Source organism: Anabrus simplex, chromosome 3 (assembly GCF_040414725.1).
Source record: "Anabrus simplex isolate iqAnaSimp1 chromosome 3, ASM4041472v1, whole genome shotgun sequence".
NCBI lineage: Eukaryota > Metazoa > Arthropoda > Insecta > Orthoptera > Tettigoniidae > Anabrus > Anabrus simplex.
In genome coordinates this window covers 511,884,850-511,904,431 of record NC_090267.1, presented here as the reverse complement: position 1 = coordinate 511,904,431, position 19,582 = coordinate 511,884,850, and the positions used below count along the sequence as shown (strand labels likewise).

Here is a 19,582-nt window from a genome sequence, read left to right as displayed (position 1 = left end):
CTGTCCCATTCTAGTTCTGCGCGGACAATCTCGTAGCAGAACCATTGTTACTCGCTTTAGCAAGTTTGGATTTTAACCTCTTGATTGTGTGGTCGCTGGACACAAAGCTGCGAGGTTTTGATGAGGCCGCTCGTAATATGGAGAATAGACACTGCATGCTGGGGCCTATTCCACAAAAGTATGGTCTTGTACATTACAAGTTACTAGTGTGGGTTCTTGTAATGTATGGAGTTGTACATTTCTGTTCCACAAAAGATTGATAGTCTCTTGTATATTACCAGTGAATTGTTACAAGTTTTACAAGTGACGATATCAATAAACATACTACGTCATAGCATGAATCAGCTGTTTATCTTCGTATTCCATTCATTGAATTAGGTTATGCTTGCCTCATTTATCGTAATATCGTATTTTACTGTAACTTATGCAGCAAAGATTGAAAGAACTAATATTCCTGTGAATTTTTTAATGCTACGATGTTATTTTTCAATTTATTTCTTTGATGATAGGAAATTACTCCGTTATTATCACCCATTCTGTTCTTCTGCGATCCTCGCGTATGTTCTACGAGAGTCTAACATACCTACCTTGGTCTGTCATTAAGAATCAGATGCCGCTAATAACGATATTCGGCCGCCAAACTTAATTGTTACAAAATTGCAAACTCTGCATGAATTGTTAAAATGATGTCAAGAGAAACAAAGTTATTCATTTTGAAGGAAATAGAAGGTAGGAAAGATATTCGTTTCGGTGGATTCAGCGAGAGTCTGAAAAAACAAGACAAAATAAATGGTTGGATGGAAATATTTGACTTGGGAAAAGCTCATGGAGGTTTTGAGGGGAAAAGTTGGACGTATGTAAGAGATATTCTGCTCATTAATGATTCCAGGAATGTCCTTCTTGGTATATGTTTTTTTCAGTATTTTCAGGCCAACAAACAATTTGAGGAAATTTTATATCATTTATTGCAGCTACCACAGACCGAAGATTTTGCCATCCCAAGCATATCTGCAGTACCATGGTACTGACCACCATTTCCTCGCCAATGTAATGTTGTTAGTAAATGTTGTTTAGCAGAGAGAGATTTATTTCTGTTCGTAGGATATTTTAAGCTATGGCCAATATCTATCAAAAGTTCTTCCACTTGTATTGTGCTTAACCTAAAACGTTCATTGTATTCAAATACAGTGTTAAACTGGAAGTTTATTCTTTCCCTGTACAGACGATAGTTTTCATTTTCATCACCATCACTATCACTACTGCTAGACCACATATTTATCAAAATGTATCCAAAATAAGTGTATTTAAATAGCACTAGTACATTTATATATTATTGTCCTTTCACTGGTAGAGAATTCTTCTCATTTCGCTAGTAAGTTACAAGTACTAGTACTTTTGTGGAACACGCCTATAAAATTTCACTAGTAATTTGTAAGTATGGAGTAGTAAAGTACAACTGTAGAAAATTCTTTTGTGGAACAGAAACTCTGGTATTTGTAAAAGTTACTAGAGAATTTACTTGTAATGTACAAGACCATACTTTTGTGGAACAGGCCCCTGGAATTTCCTTGACATTTCCTCCATTGGGAGAACTGACACCAAATTAAAGGACCTCTCTGCTCGAAGCCATTAGCCATTTGTATATTGTTTTTTGTGCCATTTGCCCCTTCATAGAGTCAGGTTATTTACTGCCGCCTAGTACTTGGCACCGAGTACAGTCTACTTCATCGCGTAGCAGGTAAACCTTGCCAGTCAAAGTGTCATCGACCACTATGCAGACTCTGTTCTTGTATATGTTTATTTTCATTCATTTTTCTACAATCTATCTGTGTTGGCTGATTGACTTAAACTTTCTCTTACTCTGGAAATACTGAGTGTATTGTATGATATGTTGATTATGCAACAGTACATGTAGCCAGCAGTAAATATATCAGAGAACTCTTTCATTTGCTCTTTTAATTCACTACTTCGTTTCCATGGTATCTACAGTCTTATTACATAGAAATTGATACTAAATTCTTGTCAATTACTTAACACTGTATGATTCAAATGGTTTTAAGTTATTGTTGAAACAACATTTTTTTTTCAGGTTTTGGATGGAACTACGTTAAATAATTTGGATATCCTGCAAAGTGCAGGTGAAGAAAAGGGATCTTTATTGAAACGGCTTGATTTCTGCTGCACACCATTTGGGAAAAGGTATTTTATATGCTAGACAAGTTACTGAACATTTGTAATGTGAATTTGCATGTAGAGTGATTACTTTTTATAATATTTCTGTCCAACTCGTTGGCTGAACGGTCAGCGTACTGGCCTTCAGTTCAGAGAGTCCCGGGTTTGATTCCCGGCCGGGTCGCGGATTTTAACCTTAATTGGTTAATTCCAATGGCATGGGGGCTGGGTGTATGTGTTGTCTTCATCATCATTTCGTCCTCATCACGACGAGCAGGTCGCCTACGGGCGTCAAGTAGAAAGACCTGGGATATCCCGGCACTAAAAGCCATATGACATTTCTTTTCATAATATTTCTATTGCCATATTTACTTGCATTTATCTTTCACTTTTCCTCTGAAAATTCAAGCTTAAAAATCGCAGTATGAGGTACATGCCAGAATTTAATAAATCGAGCCGGATTGGTATTAAAATACTTTTTAAAAGTAATATAGCCTCACATTTTCACATAAGAGGTCACATTTTATATGTACCATAACGTGTTATTGAATATTAACAAAAGAATTAAAGTTTATAGCATTCCATTCACAGCTCACCTTCAGTTCTGTTTGGCTCATACTCTGCTTTGGCACTGTTTGCTGTTCTTTAAATTGTAGCATTTCATATTCAATACCATATACAACATTTCCCCTACTAGAGTACAGCAGAATTTCGGTATAGCAAGTATGGCATATAGCAAGAACTCCGTTACAAAGACAGCTTTTTTCTGTCCCTTAAAAATCCTGATAGTAAACTGTGTATTATCCTTCCGTTACAGCGAGAACCCTTTCACTGATACATCCGTTATTATGAGTGATTATGTGTGTGTAATTTTTTCCATTATCAATATTTATGCACTCCATAATTATATTGAATAAGGTCGATCATCTTCGATATAGATATTTCACTATGGACACTAACGAGCTCTCTCGTCTACATTTGAACTCAAGGGCGATATCGGAGTTGATTAGTAATACTCGTCGACTGGTGTTCTATAAGCACAATTCGAAATTAAAGAGAACATGTTTTTGTAATAAATCATTAAATAACATGGCCGATAGCAGTAGTTAACTCTTTACAAATAAAGGCTGAAATAAATGATCGTTTAGTTTTAAAACAATGTAGGTACTGAAATTCAGCAAGAATGTGATACGGCGCAGAGTGGATGGCTGATTTTGGAGGTTTGTTTATTTGGTAAAACCTTGTTATGCGTCTATGCAGGCGACAAGGAAAGATAATGTGTTAAGCAAGAAAATGTACTATCGAATACACGAATAAAAACTCCAACACGAATATACAATGGCAGAAAAAATATCCAGACACCAAGTGGGGGTTCTGCTAGATAGGCGTGTTTATACATCTGAAAGATGAGATTCAAAATTCCCACAAATCTTATTAGAATGGCACTAGTAGTGGCCCCATGACGATGCACATCATGTTTGCTTTAAATACAGGCTGTACTGTGTAAGAGCGTTAGTTACTACTGCGAGTAGTCAAGAATGCCGTTACGATGACGAAGAGGCCAGTGTCAACAACTCGTTGCCGTTGAACGAGGCCGTATAATAGGGCTACGTGTAGGTGGATTTTCCTTCCACGCTGTTGCAGAATGACTTGGAAGGAATGTCTCCACTGTGCATGCGTATTGGCAGCAATGGTCACAAGAAACTCACAATAAGACCGGGCTTCGGACGTACCCGTGGCACTTTATCCCACGTGAATTATCCTCTGTTCCAGTGGCTGCAGAACTGAGGTTGTATTTGGAGGCAAAAATAAAACTTTCACATGCTCCAAATGGTGAGGTACACAATTGTGAGAGGAGCAATTGTCTAAGATGAGAAGAATTCTCCTCTTTTCTGCCTTCATCCAACATTCCATGCACAACAGCCACTCTTCGAAAGATCACTGATGTCATCCATGCCTTGTTGTTGTGCCTGTATTCACAGAGCATATGTTGTACTCCCTTGAAGCACCTTGGTTTCCCAAACTTCCCAATTATGAGAGGCTTCAGTTTATTCGTCCCTACAAAAGAGCCGTTATTCGTTCTTTTGAGCTTTTGCCCCCTAAACACTTATTTTCCTTGAATTCAAGGGTTTTGTTCGGCATTAATTTGTAGAATAATGCAGTCTCGTCTGCATTATAAATATCTCAGCTAATAAATCTCATGTTTATTCCGTATTGGCTCAACACAACTAAGGTTAAGTTATGAGTAAGTTCCCACCTTCCAATACTTATCAATTTCTATATAATAGACTTATTAATTACATAATATAATCCATATAACCTCTAGTACATGTTTCGTTCCGATTATGGAACATCTTCAGCTAAAATTGGTAAAATGGCAAGACAATTAAAATACATTGATGTTAAGATGATACATAAGCTAAAAGATATGATAAAATGGCTCGAAAATTAAAACATATGATAATGATGATGAGATAAAGTTCATTCATGTTGGTTAAAAATACAACAAGTCAGTTTTCCAAATGGCGAATTAAAAACGGCGATCTTCAAGATCGACAAAATGTACACGCCTCCAACATGAAGAACCTTATCGCCGTTTTTAATTCGCCATTTGGAAAACTGACTTGTTGTATTTTTAACCAACATGAATGAACTTTATCTCATCATCATTATCATATGTTTTAATTTTCGAGCCATTTTATCATATCTTTTAGCTTATGTATCATCTTAACATCAATGTATTTTAATTGTCTTGCCATTTTACCAATTTTAGCTGAAGATGTTCCATAATCGGAACGAAACATGTACTAGAGGTTATATGGATTATATTATGTAATTAATAAGTCTATTATATAGAAATTGATAAGTATTGGAAGGTGGGAACTTACTCATAACTTAACCTTATAAATATCTGCCGGCGAATGTTCTTTCAAGGCAGCTGATAGTGTCTCCAACATGAAGATGCAACTTCCTTAGGGCACTGCTTGCTTCACCGTTTACAACCTCATGGGAAATGCCACATATTTCCCGGAACCTATGACGCCAGCCAGTACTCCCCATAAATTCCAGAAATCCAAGCGAACATGCAAAGGATCGTGCACGCTCGCAAAACAGCGGGCCGTTGATAGGAATGTTTCTGGTCTGCATTTCAACAAACAACGTATGAATGGCTTTGTCCACCTCCTCATAGTCTGCTGTCTTCATCTTCTTTCGTTGTGGGCCAAGGGCATCAGCATCAATATTCTGCTCTATCTTACTTTTCTGTTTTAGAAAAGTAGATAGTGTTGAAGGACCGATGCGATACTTCTTTACTATCTCTCCTTTCTCCGCTTCCCGAAGTATTTCACAAATTCTTTAAAACTGCTTTCACTTTTTTTGATCCACATTGGTGAAAGAGTTAACTAGCACACGTTGCTTCACGAACGAAAGATAAACAACGAATGCCTCGTGAGACGTGAATAAACGGAATGCAGTAATTAAGGTAGAGATGTAAAGCCGTAACGTTCATTGGTTGATTGTAAATGTGGCATTCCTACCCAGCCAATAGCGTTACTTCTTACGTCTTGATTACTTTGAAATCGATATCTAGCTCGATCAATCACGTACATATGTAGAAAATGGCTGACTGAACCGTATCCTGTAAACGCGAATACTGCAATCCAATCCGCACACCCCAGTATTTGAAGATACCGGTATTTTTATTAATAGAAAATTGGCTTTAATTGCTTTTTATGTGTAAAGAAATTAATCCTACATACTGTAGAAAGGGAGAAAGGGGAAATGGAGAAAACGAAGTACAAAGGAGACTGGACATTTGGAATGAAAATCTGAAGGTGTTTGGAATGGTAATTAGTAAAAAGGAAACTGTAGTCATGCACTGTGGAAAAGAGAAAAAGAGACGCCAAGTGAACATAGACAGAGAACGATTAGAGAATGTAGAACAGTTTACGTATCTGAGTAGCTTTATTAATGGAAGTAATGAAATCAACCCTGAAATTAATAACAGACTAAGTAAGGTACAACATTTTATCATCAAGTCAGAGAGCTTTTATAGGATGACAAAGTACCCAAGAGAATGAAATTACCGAGCTCGATAGCTGCAGTCGCTTAAGTGCGGCCAGTATCCAGTATTCGGGAGATAGTAGGTTCGAACCCCACTGTCGGGAGCCCTGAAAATGGTTTTCCGTGGTTTCCCATTTTCACATCAGGCAAATGCTGGGGCTGTACCTTAATTAAGGCCACGGCCGCTTCCTTCCCACTCCTAGCCAGCCCTTGTCCCATCGTCGCCATAAGACCTATCTGAGTCGGTGCGACGTAAAGCAAGTAGCAAAAAAAAAAAAAAAAAAAAAAAAAAAAAGAATGAAATTAACATCATATAAACAGTATTTCATACCAATTGTGACATACTGACTAGAAACGCTGGTAACTAATAAGAGACAAGATAGTAAGATCCAAGCAGTAGAAATGAAATTTTTAAGAACATCAGTTAAAAAGACAAGAAGAGAGAGAATTCAAAATGTTAAAATCAGAGAAGAGATAAATATAGAACCGTTAGTACAGAACACACAGAAAGCAAGACTGAGATGGTTTGGACATGTAAAATGAATGGGAAAGGAACGGGTAACAAGAAGGGAAATTGGAAAGAGAAGTTAAGGGAAAGAGACCCGTTGGAAAACCGAGAAGCAGGTGGATGGATCAGATTTGGATGGACAGTCTTCTTCTTGTTCTTCTTTTCTTCATTAGGCCTCTAAATATTAGTTCCTAATTAGCGTCGACCTCTAAGATCTTTTCCTACCATGTTTTTCCTTCATTCTCACATAGATATACCTGCTCCCTTCACAAAGCTGCAGGTTGTTCTTATTGGGTCTTGAATTTTGTCTTTCTGTTCACCTGGTAGTCCTAGAGTGGAGAGTCTGATTCTACCCAGCGCCTCACATTTGAAAAGTATGGGTTCAGCTGATTCCTCTGCTTCATCGCATTTCCTACATATGTTGTCTCTTATTACTCCAATTCTATGTAGGTGTTTTTTCAGATGGCAATGTCCTCTCAGCAGTCCTACTACCCATCTTATATTTTCTCTGCTCAGTTTCAACAGTTCTCTAGTATGCTTCTTGTTGGGTCCTTTTATCAGTTCCTTTGCAAGCCTGCATCCTGGAATATTTTTCCAGTTTTCCATTTGTTTCTTTTGTACCCATTTTCCTATGTAGTGTCGGGCTTGTCCATAGGAAGTCCCGCATACAGGTTCTGGGCCTACAAAATGTGTTTCTGCCCCTTTCCTGGCCAGTTTATCTGCCGTTTCTTTTCCTTCTATACCTGCATGCATCTGGTACCCATATTATTTTGACAATGTTGTACTTTGAGAGCTTCAGGAGAAGTGAGTGGCAATACCAGACAATTCTGGATATTATCCGGACTGCCTCTAGTGCCTTAATGGCCACTTGCCTGTCCGTAAAAATGAAAATGTTCTTATTCCATGGAAGGACATTAGAGAAGCTGGATTGGATGTGGTGGAAGTAATGGAGCAGGAAAAGTGGAAGGACAGAAACGAGTGGAGGAGGCTTGTTACCCACACCCGGGCGACTGGAGTGGGGCATTGATGATGATGATGATGATGATGATGATGATGATGATGATGACTGTAGAATCTTGATCATTCAAACTCGGTTATTTTAAAATCTCGCCTAATTAGAAGAAGATCTCGTTCCTGGAAACATGACGTACGGTTTTGCAATGTTATTTCAGTTGTTTAATTCGAAATACGGATAATTCATCATTCGCAGAACAAAGCCGGTCCCGTTACTAAACTTCAAAACTGCCGTTACATTAAAAAAAAAAAAAAAGTATTTTATACAGTAACTTAAATTCAAAATTTATCTGTGTCATGATAGAACGTGTCTTCTGTAACGTACAGGGTAGATTTCCACACTTTCACTCACTTTGGTGTGTCTACAGTGTGCTTCATATTTGCTAATTTCTGGTGGAATTGTAATTTTGTTTGTATTCAGCATTTTAAGGAATGTCACAGTATCATGTAGCAGGCAGTGTGCAGAGAAGCAGGATCCGTGAACACTAGCGATCCCGACAGTTGGCAGAAAAATGCGGTTCGTATAATCAATTCATACGCACCGAACAATATTATCAATGACGATGAAACTGCGTTGTTTTTTTTAATGCCGAGTCCAAATGGACTTATAATTTTAAAGGAGAGTAGTGCCAGCCAGATTGGGGTCATGCACACGGAAGTGAGAGACCTTATCCCCTCATCATAGGAACTTTCGATAAGCCACAAGGTTTTAAGGGCATCGGGCACTTTCCGTGCAAGTACAGGGCTTTGTTTTTCTTTTGTTGCATGAGTTTGTCAGTGAGTTATCCAAGTGCATTATGCACCTTGTTGGATACATTTTGGAAATAGTTTTTTCCATGACTTTTGAAAGGTTTAAACTGTGAATCAAGGTTAATTGCATGCAGCAACAGGTCTTAGAATATTTTTTGATGCAGCAAGGGTTGGCATTTCTGAATTAGAGTTGATGGTTAATTCGAAGTCCGATTTTTGCGTCCCAACGACTTCGAATTAATGAGGCTTTACGGTAATGACGTTCAATAGCGGTACACCAAAACTGAACAAGATAATCTTCACGTGCTCTTGTGTAGGCAAACCCGCTTCTCAGAATTGTAATATGTTTGCTTACTTCCCCCCTGAATCGTAATCGCGTAGTTTGGCCCGTGTGTTGTATAGAATGTGCCGTCTGGTACTAGCTGTATAGAAATATGTTGTGCGAAATACCCTGCAATTAAAACGGGATGAATTTCAATTATATTTTGAAGAAAGAGGTTACATTTTAATTTGTTATACTGAAAGTTCAAAATTTGTTACAATGAAATATTTAAACACATGTTAAATAGGGAAAAGGGAAGGGGCCTAAAAATAATTTTGCTATTCTGAACATTTTGTTAAATTGGCGTTTGTTACAATTACAGTTTACTGTATATCTTAACACATTGGAGATGCCACTATTTCATTGCTGTTGATGGAGCTCAGACAGTGTACAGGAACGTTTTTCACTGTAGCTGCCGTTTCAGCAAGCTGTGACTTCACTAGGATACTGTTGAATGAGCATAAGTCGGAAGCTCTTCTTTCAAGGCATTGATAACAGTCACGTTCCTACATAACCCGGGGCTGCATCATCGTTGACTCTCAATGGTGAAATGAGCGGAAAAGTACGTACGGTACATGCGGACAGGAAGTGTGTGTGTTTGGCTTGTTTGTGTAATTCTTGTAAATATTTAGCATGTCTAATTCAAGTGTACAAAATTTCGACAACGAATCCATAATGGATGTTCTTATGGAAAACACGAGTTCTGGAAATGAAGATAACAATTACGAGAGTTTGTGGTTTTTAGCATTTGCGATAAATGCAAAATATGTTGAAACTTTGTCAGTGTATGTGCCTCCATCTATTATGACCACTACGAGTGGTTTTTAACGATTTTGAATCAGCGATGAAATGCAAAATTGGTTTAAAATGCAAAATTATACAATTTCTATGCAAAATAAACATATATCTTTTTAAAACAATGCAATTTTTTAAAAAATAAGATGATGTTATTTATTTTAGGGAAGAGAACATCTTTCATTGTCTGGAATATCTTCCAAAGGCCAAAGAGCAGTACAAAGAACAACCAGTCAAACAGCTTAATACACTTTCAAGCACACACGTTCATTCACTTTGTGTTGACCCTTGATCTTTGTCGGTTATTCTTAACATAGGCTAGGTGTTGAGTAGTAGTTAAAGTACGGTAGCGATTTATTGTCTGGTAGCCACGGGTAGAAGCGAAGTGACAATCAAACAGCGTGCCGAGAGTTACAAATTGGAACTTTTTACATAAGCGATACAGATAATTTGTGTACCGACTTTGCAATCAAAGACTTGAATGGAAGAAGAAAGATGTTTTGAATAAACACTGCAAGAACAGAAAAACGAAATTGCGTATGGCTTTTAGTGCCGGGAGTGTCCGAGGAAATGTTCGGCTCGCCAGTTGCAGGTCTTTTGATTTGACACTTGTAGGCGACCTGCGTGTCATGATGACGATGAAATGATGAAGAAGACAACACACACACCCAGCCCCCGTGCCAGCGAAATTAACCAGTTATGGTTAAAATTCCCGACCCTGCTGGGAATCGAACCCAGAATCCCTGTGACCAAAGGCCAGCACGCTAAGCATTTAGCCATGGAGCCGGACTGCAAGAGCAGAAACCATGTGCTATTCAAGGAGCGATTTTTTTCCCCCAACCAACACGTGAACAGTGTGGCGTCAAGTGGTCTCGAATGAAAGAGAACACCATTAACAGTTGGAATGTTGTACATCAATCATCATTGAAATTCCTCTTTCTTGTAGGTATGTTGTACTGTGATAAATGAATACGTTGAGAATAGTATTTTTTATTTTGAAATTGTGTTTGTAAATGTGTAAATATACCGGGCGAGTTGGCCGTGCGGTTAGGGGCGTGCAGCTATGAGCTTGCATCCGGGAGATAGTGAGTTTGAACCCCACTGTCGGCAGCCCTGAAGATGGTTTTCTGTGGTTTCGCATTTTCATAGCAGGCAAATGCTGGGGCTAAACCTTAATTAAGGACACGGCCGCTTTCTTGTCATTCCTAGGCCTTTCCTATCCCACCGTCGCCATAAGACCTATCTGTGTCGGTGCAATGTAAAAAAAAATGTAAATATGCACATTCACGTGTGTTTTAAAAAAAAATACTTCTTCCAGTCTTATGTTGATGTTTGTCTTATTTTCCATAGTGTATTCAAAACTGCATGACGACTGTTGTGTGTGCAATTTTGCAAATTATGCCTATTTTTAACCAATTTGCTACACAATTCTAAATTTGAGAAGTATAGATGCTACAATACGCTAAATTTGAAAATCAAAATGCTAAATCTCTGATTTTTAAATGCTATAAACCACGAACTCTAAATTACACACTAAGTAAACATGATGACTGGCGCTTCAGGCAAGTGAATGTAGATAATGATCTAATTTCAAATTGTGTGAAGTGTAACATAGTTTTATACCAATTCCTGAAGTGGGTGTTCCCCATGTACAGATGACAACCTGCAGCAACTCGATGCAACCCTGTCGTCAAACAACGAACAGTGGGAAAGCAAATTACTGGTTGTAAACAAGGATTACAATGCTAAAAAGAGAAAGATGTTCCACCTATTCAATACAATAATAAATTGTTGCACAAATTAATGTTGCAACATGTTTAATATGTTATGGGACCGGTTTCGACATATATCCATGTCATCATCAGCCGATACAAAAAATGGCAAGAAGTCAACCTACAAAAAACATTAAAGGGTAATTGTAACACTTATGACACTTTTCTTGAAGAATTAATAATTGAAGTTCATGTAGCACTTTTCAGTGAAGATCGTTTTGTAGATATCTTAGGTTCTTGAGCACTCTTGCTGTAGATCTTGAGGTTAAAAAAAGATGCAGCATAATTCTACAAAATTATCTTCACTGAAAAGTGCTACATGAATTTCAATGATTAATTCTTCAAGAAAAGTGTCATAAGTGTTACAGTTACCCTTTAATGTTTTTTGTGTGTTGACTTCTTGCCATTTTTGTATCGGCTGATGATATGAATATATGTCAAAACTGGTCCCATAACATATTAAACATGTTGCAACATTAATTTGTGCAACAATTTATTATTGTATTGAATAGGTGGAACATCTTTTTCTTTTTAGCATTGTAATTATTAGTTCAATACGGATCAGTGATGACGTTTTTAACTTTAAATGTAAACAAGGATACCGGAGCCAATTGACCCATTAGGTTAGAATCTGTATTAGTGTGTTTCAGTAGATGTGTCCACAATATTAGACAAATTTCAGAATATTAACCGAACTGGCATCCTTAGCTGTGTCAGATTTTTGTTGTTTATAAAAACCTGTTATCTTCATAAATTTATATTTAAAGTTGCTGCATTATTATGATAATTAAAACTCATTTTTGTGTAGAAGAAAGTGTGATCTTTCTAAATATTCTAAATATTCCAAAAGTTGTTATATTCTTGGCCTTCCCTAGCAATGAAAAAATTACAAAAACCATTCAAAACCCTGCAATTTCTGGAGGGTAGCACGTTCAAATATGGCCGTCTCTAATGTGTTAAGGTAGTTAAAATATGGGTCGCGCTGCTCAGAAGTTTAGAAAGTACTAGAAAAATCTCTTTGTCACTGGAAGCATATCCACTTACATTTTCTTGTCATGAGGTAAACTGAAGAAATTCTTCTGTGCTTCATAATTATTACAGCCAAACACAGCACGTATCTTTCCGCTTATGATGAGAGAAGGTATAAGTGAATGACACACAGTATTATTTACTGATTTTAACTTGCTCCAAGTGCACAAATAATACTAAAATCTTCACGAACTCTTATGACAGGCTTAGTAACTCCAGGTCACACCACTAGACAGAGCACTAATCGTTGTCCCTCGATATCTCACGGGCTCCTGTATTAGCTCTACTGTATTTGACCTTAAGGCCGCGTCCGCTTCCTTCTCACGCCTAGGCCTTTTGTATCCCATAGTCACCGTAAGGCCTGTCTGTGTCGGTGCGATGTAAAGCAATTCTGTACAGGAATATTGATCTACTCTTCTTTACACCCGAACGAATGACGTCAAATATATCTCAGCATGCTTCACTTTTCTCCTGTTCCTCCTGAAAATGATGGTGATAAATTATACAAAGTGTGATCTTTGTTTGATCGTATTAGGAGTTTTTTCAAAGAAAAACTTTCAATATTTTAGCAACTGTGCATTGTTGAAAACCTTGTAGCATTGAAAGGTTGATTAGGATTCAAACTTTCCATCCCTTTGGAATAAAGTTGATTCTTTGTGATGTTGAAACAGGCTATTTTTTAAAAATTGTTCACACTTACAGAGGCACCTAGATTGATGTTACTTTCAATTTAGGTATGTCAGGTAGTATGTTGTTACCACTCTTCTTCATCCCTACATATGGAAATGTCATTCATTGTTTGCTGACAACTGGTACACAAGACCTACTTCGTTTGAGCTGCTGCATAAGGAAAAAAAAATCAATGCTTGTGGCACTGTACAACAAAATAGGAAAGAAATGCTTGAGTTTTTTTTTTTTTTTTTTTAATGAAGGAAGGAGACAGAATCATATCACGCCGATAACATAATGGCTCTGAAATGTAAGGATAAGCAAGAAGTGACAATCATGACTACAGTGCACAATGACAGTGTGACATGGACTGAAAAAGTGATTGTATAATTAAAGAACTCACAAAAAAATCTTATAGCTACCAAAAATCACAGTGAAAGTATGAGGTTTGTTGATAAAACCGGCATCATGCTTAGTGAACTTGGCTTATGAGAAAATTAGTGATATAGTGGGTATTTCATCTATTGGATTTCATATTGTTCAAGCCCATTTTTTGTACATGGGAAAAACAGGGAAGAAACTACTCTTAGAAGATTTTCATTTGGCAGCCATTCACCAGGTCCTTTTGCTTCAAAGCCAAAGGCAGCCAACTACATCTTACATCAGAACATTATTCCTTCATCTAAGAAAAATGCAGCCCATGTGTCCGTTGTATGCAGTCAAACTACAAGAAGAGAAAGGAATCAACATCATACGTGTGTGGTGAATGTCATGTTGGACCCTGTGTTATGCCATGTGTTTGTGCCCCTTCAGGGGGCTACCATAGGCCATTCCTTGTATGCTAATCATTCTTGAGTGTATTTAAAGCCTATTTTGTATCATATTCTAGTAATAGTATTTGTAAAAATTTAGCTGTAAAAGTTCTTCTTCCTGTAAAAAAAAAAAAACCTGGCCTAGAGAGCTTGATATAACTTGGAAACAATATTCTCTAACCCATGGGTAAATAATGGAAATATCAATTTTTTATTATTATTATTATTATTATTATTATTATTATTATTATTATTATTATTATTATTATTATTATTATTATTATTATTATGACTTGTGAGGTGTGGCTATGAAGTTGTTTACATTTATTAGTATTATTATTTACGTAGTTATGTACAGACGATCATATTGTTTGTGATGTTATGTCATGAAACATCTGCTGTATAGGTATATATTAATATGAGTGTATTTAATGTAAGAACACATAATTAATAGTATATAATTTATTATTACCTGTATATATGATGTATAATCCACTGCAATATTGTGCAACACACTGTAATTAGTCCAGACAACGGTATGTGCAACTAGAATTATGTCGAAAGTTCCTTACATTGTAAATAGTCTATTGCAGACTCAAAATTACGAGAAAACATATGGTGTCATATTCTTCTAGAAGCCTGGCCAGGGAATGTATATAAAGAGGCAGTCTTCGGAGTGTTTTTGTGAACCTGTGTTGTGATTGTCGACATGCTACTGTAGCAGTCAAATGTTTGTCAAGATGGCAGTCTTCTTCTTACTATTCTTTGTAGTAATGTTTTGTTTCAAGATTGGAGTATATTAGTGCGTGTGAATATATGTGAATAACTTGTAAATAAAACAGTGTACTCTAATGACAGCATTTTGTGTGCGTCTTTGTGGATACATCAAGCTTCCCTGGTCATCAAAATATAGCAATGAAAGTTTTAAATGTGGAGGATGTGATGACTGGTGTCACCATGTGAAATCTAAAAGTCATTAAGGGTACAGATGCATCGAAAGGCAATGCAAGATATCTTTTTTCTTTTCCTACAAAAAAGGACATGTAATCTCCCCATATTTGTAGCAGGCCTTGCCACAATGGAAAACCACTTTTGAAGGTTGCCATTCGTCGATTTATTATAATCTGTTAGCTTCATCATCCATATTGATGATTCTAATGATCGTAAATATAAAGATAGGAACTTTCCACCTAATCAATACATTTATTTTTTACAAGGTACTTAAAATATTTTTACACCACCTCTCCCCTCCAATGCTGCAATAGCTTCTCACCGGCGTACACGAAGCAGTGTACGGCGTGCTCCTGACAAGCACATAAATGACAGGCCAAGACAGCAAGTAAGTAAGTAAGTAACACGCATATTCAACTTAAAAACACGTTTCATAGACATTCTCTAATAGTAAAACTCTTTCCTTTCTTCCACCTAGATTATTTGACACAGTCCAACAGAATGCGATTATGAAGAGGGGAATATTCGCACCTTAGTTAATGGGACATCAAACCCAACAACATGACCCTGAGCTAAGCTTAAGAAGATTTTTAATTTATTGTTCAAAACACATGAATAGCGCCAATCTCATTGCACAAGCTTATCAACATACATCATTATTCATTACCAAACCTTCTACTGATGCCGATTTTATAAAATACAGTACCATGTAACTCAGCATTAAGATATTTTTAATTTAAATGTGTCAAAATTATAACAATGGATTGAATGAATGAGTATATGTGTGAACATCAACGACAGTGTCATAACGAACTGGTGAACATATTAGACTTTCAGAAGCTACTCTTTCAAGCATATTTTATTATCACAACGCATGATTGAAATTTAGGATTAGTCATTCGTAATTAAGATAAGTAATGTTTTAATATTATATGTTGTTTTTATTATGACGAAGGTTCTTCAGCAGCTGAAGATGACCCACAAATAGGGTCGAAACTGGTACTGTTATGTAAAAATATTTGAAGTACCTTATAAGACAATGCTTTCATCGATTTAGAATACAATTTTATTTGTTTGATTTCTGCATTTCAGGTTGTTGCGCCAATGGATTTGCAGCCCATTGTGTGACGTGGCTGCAATAAAGTCCAGGCAGGATGCAATATCAGAGCTACTTCGGCACATTGATCTGATGAAGGAAGCTCGTGCTTTACTCGCTGGGTTACCAGATTTAGAAAGATTATTAGCCACGTAAGACTATCCTCTTCTAAAGATTAACACATTTTTCAACTCTTATTTGTAAACAGTTCCTAATAATCAATTTCTTCATTAGGATTCATGCTCAAGGAAATGCTGTCAGAAGCAAGACTCATCCTGACAGTCGTGCTATCTTCTACGAGGAACATATTTATTCGAAGAGAAAAATACTTGATTTTCTCTCTGCCCTTTCTGGCTTCAAATCGTCTATGAAAATAGCAGCTTTATTTCAAGGTAAGCTGATTTTGTAGTTTAATTTCACTATGATTCCAAATGCTCTCGTGTTCTGTGCGCTGAAAGTACAGGTAATATGTTTCAGATTTTAAGTAGTCAAACCTCATTAATGTGTTCCTCATTAAAGCATTACAGTGAAAACTCGTTAGTGCATTCCTCATTAACACGTTTTCCTGCTTATCAGGTTGTAAATTTGAAGTTCCGATTCTCATCGTATTAAATCTACAGTAGAAGTCCGCTATAGCAAGTACGGGATATAACAAAAACCCCGTTATAACATCAGTTTTTTCTTATCCCTTCAAAATTTCTATATTAAATTGTGTACAGTAAAACCTCGTTACTTCGAAGTCGTTGGGACGCAAAAATCGGACTTCGAATTACGTAATTTCGAATTAACCGCCAACAAATACTTCAAAAATGCCAACCCTTGCTGCGTCACAATATATATATTATATTCTAAGACCTGTTACTGCATGCAATTAACCAGCTCTCAAATGCCATAGAAAAATTTATTTCCAAAATGTATCCAACAAGTTGTGTTTATAGTATTCATATAATGCACTTGGATAACTCACCGGCAAACATAACCTCACGCAATGAAATCAAAAGAAAGAAAACATGATTCAAAGACGAGGAGAAATCTATACTGGCTCCCCTGTGCAAGTGCTTTATTCATTGGATTACTGTACTGTATGCATTTTGGATGCCTTGTGTTTGCACAGAATGTACTCGATACCCTTAAAACATCGTGGCTTATGGAACTTGCTTATGACGAGGGGAAAAAGTCTCTCGCTTCCGTCCACATTACAATGGTACAGTGACTATATTTGTACGATTTCCCACCATGGCAGTTCTAAGACCCATTAATGCATGCAATCACCTTGATTCTCAGTTTAAATTTTTCAAATTCAATGGAAAACACTATTTCAGATATTTGTCCAACAAGGTGCATTTACATTATTCAAATAATGCTCTTGTATAAAACAATGACAAACATAACCTCATGCAACGGAAGGAAGAAAAACCCGATTCAAAGACGAGGAAAAATTATGCTGGCTCCCCTATGCAAATGCTTTATCTTTTGGATAACTGTATTGTCTGCATTTTTAGATGCCTTGTACTGGCATGGAAAGTGCCCGACGCCCTTAAAACATCGTGGCTTTCCAAACTTTCCTATAACAGGGGAAGGAAGTCTCGCTTCCGTGTGCTGTGTGCACTGCATAGCAACACAGTACATTTCCCGGATGGCAATTGTCTCCTTTAAAACCGTAAGTCTATTTGGCCTCAGCATTTAAAAAAATAAAACAAACGAACAATGCAGTTTCATCAGCATTGACAATATTGTTTGGTGCGTACGAATTGATTATAGGCTATAAGCCACGCCTTTTTCCAACTGTTCATGGATTCTGCCTCTCCACACACTGCCTGCTACATGATATTGTGGCGCCCTAAAAACGCTGAATACAAAATAATTATGATTCCGCTCAAACGTAACAGATATGAAGCGCAATATAGACTCGCCGAAGTAGATGAAAGTGCTCAAAGTTAATCCTTCACGTTCCGGAAGACGCGTTCTTTCATGACGCGGAGAAATTTTAAATTAAAATTACTCTGCAAAATACTATTTTTTCAAATGTAAAGGCAGTTTTGAATTAAAAGTCTGAATTTCAGTAACGGAACCGACATTGTTCTTCGAAGTACGAATTATCGGTATTTTGAATTAAATGATTTAAATAACATGCAAAACCGTACCTCATGTTTCCAGGAATGAGAGCTTCTTTGAATTAGGCGAGATTTTGAATTAACCGATTTTGAATTATCGAGGTTCTACTTTACACGTAATAAACTTCATAATGGAGCCCGTATTGTCAAAGTATCAACTTGTGAAAATTTGGATTATATAATTCCACCTTTACAATACTGCAAGTGTCTTTATTGAAAAGACTACATTAAATTACATTCATGATACATGTTTCGTCCTCCTATGGGACATCTTCAGTCACAAATACAAAACATTAAAAAATAAGGCGAGGACACGTTGAATTGAGTAGATAAAAAGTCTTAGTATCATGTGACGCGGCGTGGTGGCGTCTTGTCAATCATCAATATTAAAAATAGTGAGGCGTGAACATGATGTGAAACATGAAGTCCAATAAAATCATAAGTTAAAAATGTTGTTCAAAACGTCGAATTGCAAATGTAAAACACAGTAAGTGGCTGTGCGAATAAAATTATGTGGCTATTATACAAAAATATTGTTGAGGTGATGCCACATTACAACAGCTTTCTTGATCAGGAGGTGGAGTTATACTGGTGATACAAGTTGAAACTGATAGTGTGTTGACAATAGGGGCCTCCTTGCCCGTCCTACATCGACCACTCCACCTCAAGTGCTAAAGCTAACTGTTAGTTTTAGTTAGCTTTAGCACTTGAGGTGGAGTGGTCGATGTAGGACGGGCAAGGAGGCCCCTATTGTCAACACACTATCAGTTTCAACTTGTATCACCAGTATAACTCCACCTCCTGATCAAGAAAGCTGTTGTAATGTGGCATCACCTCAACAATATTTTTGTATAATAGCCACATAATTTTATTCGCACAGCCACTTACTGTGTTTTACATTTGCAATTCGACGTTTTGAACAACATTTTTAACTTATGATTTTATTGGACTTCATGTTTCACATCATGTTCACGCCTCACTATTTTTAATATTGATGATTGACAAGACGCCACCACGCCGCGTCACATGATACTAAGACTTTTTATCTACTCAATTCAACGTGTCCTCGCCTTATTTTTTAATGTTTTGTATTTGTGACTGAAGATGTCCCATAGGAGGACGAAACATGTATCATGAATGTAATTTAATGTAGTCTTTTCAATAAAGACACTTGCAGTATTGTAAAGGTGGAATTATATAATCCAAATTTTCACAAGTTGTTCGAGGTTCTACTGTTAATTTCTTGTCCGTATTGAAGATCTACTTGTGATACAAAATTATTATAGTTGTGTATCACATACAGCGAGAGCCCTATTACGAACAATTAAGCGTGCGCAATTTTTTTCCGCTACCCATATTTATGCATCCAGCCATTATATCGCATGTGATCGGTCATCTTTAGTATCGTTTCCTCGCTATATCAACTAGCGAGCGCTCTCGTCGACATTTGAAGGTGATTCACAATTAAGTATTTATTTATTTTCCACCTAGTCGATACAATGATTGCTTAAGGCAA

The 19,582-nt window shown here is 36.9% G+C and overlaps 1 protein-coding gene across 1 annotated transcript in view; it reads left to right on the top strand.

Annotated features, from left to right (window-relative positions):
• Msh6 (DNA mismatch repair protein Msh6) overlaps window positions 1-19,582 on the top strand; it is a 196,423-nt gene that overhangs the window by 94,626 nt on the left and 82,215 nt on the right. Inside the window, exons 13-15 of the mRNA XM_067143707.2 lie at window positions 2,090-2,199; window positions 15,949-16,104; window positions 16,187-16,344. Coding sequence (XP_066999808.2) covers window positions 2,090-2,199; window positions 15,949-16,104; window positions 16,187-16,344 — 424 coding nt within the window. The remainder of the gene's footprint in view (window positions 1-2,089; window positions 2,200-15,948; window positions 16,105-16,186; window positions 16,345-19,582) is intronic.